Below are 1,194 nucleotides of genomic sequence, written 5' to 3' on the forward strand. Positions count from 1 at the left end.
TGCCAATTATGAATGTGGCACCCTACCATCCACTTTTCCAAAAAGCGTTAAAGGAAACAGAATTTCAGGAGGCTCTGTTGCAACACCAAATTCTATACCATACCAAGCAAGATTATTCTTGGAAAAAGATGGCAATAAAGTAAAACTATGCGGAGGCACTCTTGTTGAACTGAAACCTGGAAATGGGAGTCAGTGGGTACTGACCGCAGCACATTGCACCTACTATGCAGAGTAAGACAATATAATATTGTCTACTTTGTTAAAACTGCAATTTTGATAACACATTCAACTATATTGATAAATTTTATATCAGATATAGGAGAAATTTTGCCCCAGATAAAGTAGAGGTTATTCTTGGTGCCCACAGACCTAATGAAAAAGAAAGCACTCAACATACAGTAGGCGCAAAGCGCATAATTAGCCATCCGCGTTACGATGATGTAGCAACAGTTTATGACCTCTCTCTAGTGCTTCTTAAAGAATATGTAATTTACAACAATGAAATTCGATCAGCATGCCTGCCTAAAGCGAATGAGCCAGTTCCATTGGATGTGCCATGCTTTGCAAGCGGATGGGGATTAACATATCGTACGTTAATGAAATCAACGTATTCAAAAAGCAATAATTTAATAAATGCTGTATTAATAGACGGTGGACGTGGTTCGGAGGTTCTGAAAATTGCAGAAATGAAAATATTACCAAAAGATGAATGTAGAATTAAACCAGAAGAGCATGCAATAGTTTTCTGTGCATTTGGTGTTGACCGCTCTGCAACATGCCAGGTAAGTAATGCAATATTATTCATTGACATAGATGATATTAATTCATTTTCAATGGTGAACAAAATTTTATAGGGTGACTCTGGTGGGACCATTAGTGGGTTTGATAAACAACAAAGCCAACATTTGTACGGGAATAGTCAGTTTTTGGTCCCCCCCTATGGGGCGGAAAATGCAAAAAAACTCCCGTAAAAATTTTGCTTAAAGTCCCCGGGCCATGGGTTGGATTGGGGTACCAAGAATAACTTGCCCCGAAAGCCATTTGACCTCCTACTTGTGCCCTGTTTGTGTCTCGAATTTTGAAACCCCAAAACCCAAAGTGAAACAAAAAGTTTGATCAGAAAAGGGCACACAAACCCTAGTCCCAAGTAAATTTTTAAGTTTAAATTTTAGAAATTTCATTAAATTTTTATTT

General features: G+C 37.9%; 1 protein-coding gene across 1 annotated transcript; it reads left to right on the top strand.

Annotated features, from left to right (window-relative positions):
* Positions 1-68: 68 nt before the first annotated feature.
* Positions 69-1,184, top strand: Tsp_14437 (elastase-1; the record flags this gene model as incomplete). The annotated part of the gene is given in 5 exon segments (XM_003370342.1): positions 69-231; positions 314-782; positions 855-967; positions 987-1,110; positions 1,173-1,184. Coding segments are annotated over 5 exon segments (881 nt in total), but the record flags the coding sequence as incomplete, so codon positions are not given.
* Between the last annotated feature and the right edge of the window lie 10 nt (positions 1,185-1,194).

Source organism: Trichinella spiralis (assembly GCF_000181795.1).
Source record: "Trichinella spiralis strain ISS 195 chromosome Unknown Scfld901, whole genome shotgun sequence".
NCBI lineage: Eukaryota > Metazoa > Nematoda > Enoplea > Trichinellida > Trichinellidae > Trichinella > Trichinella spiralis.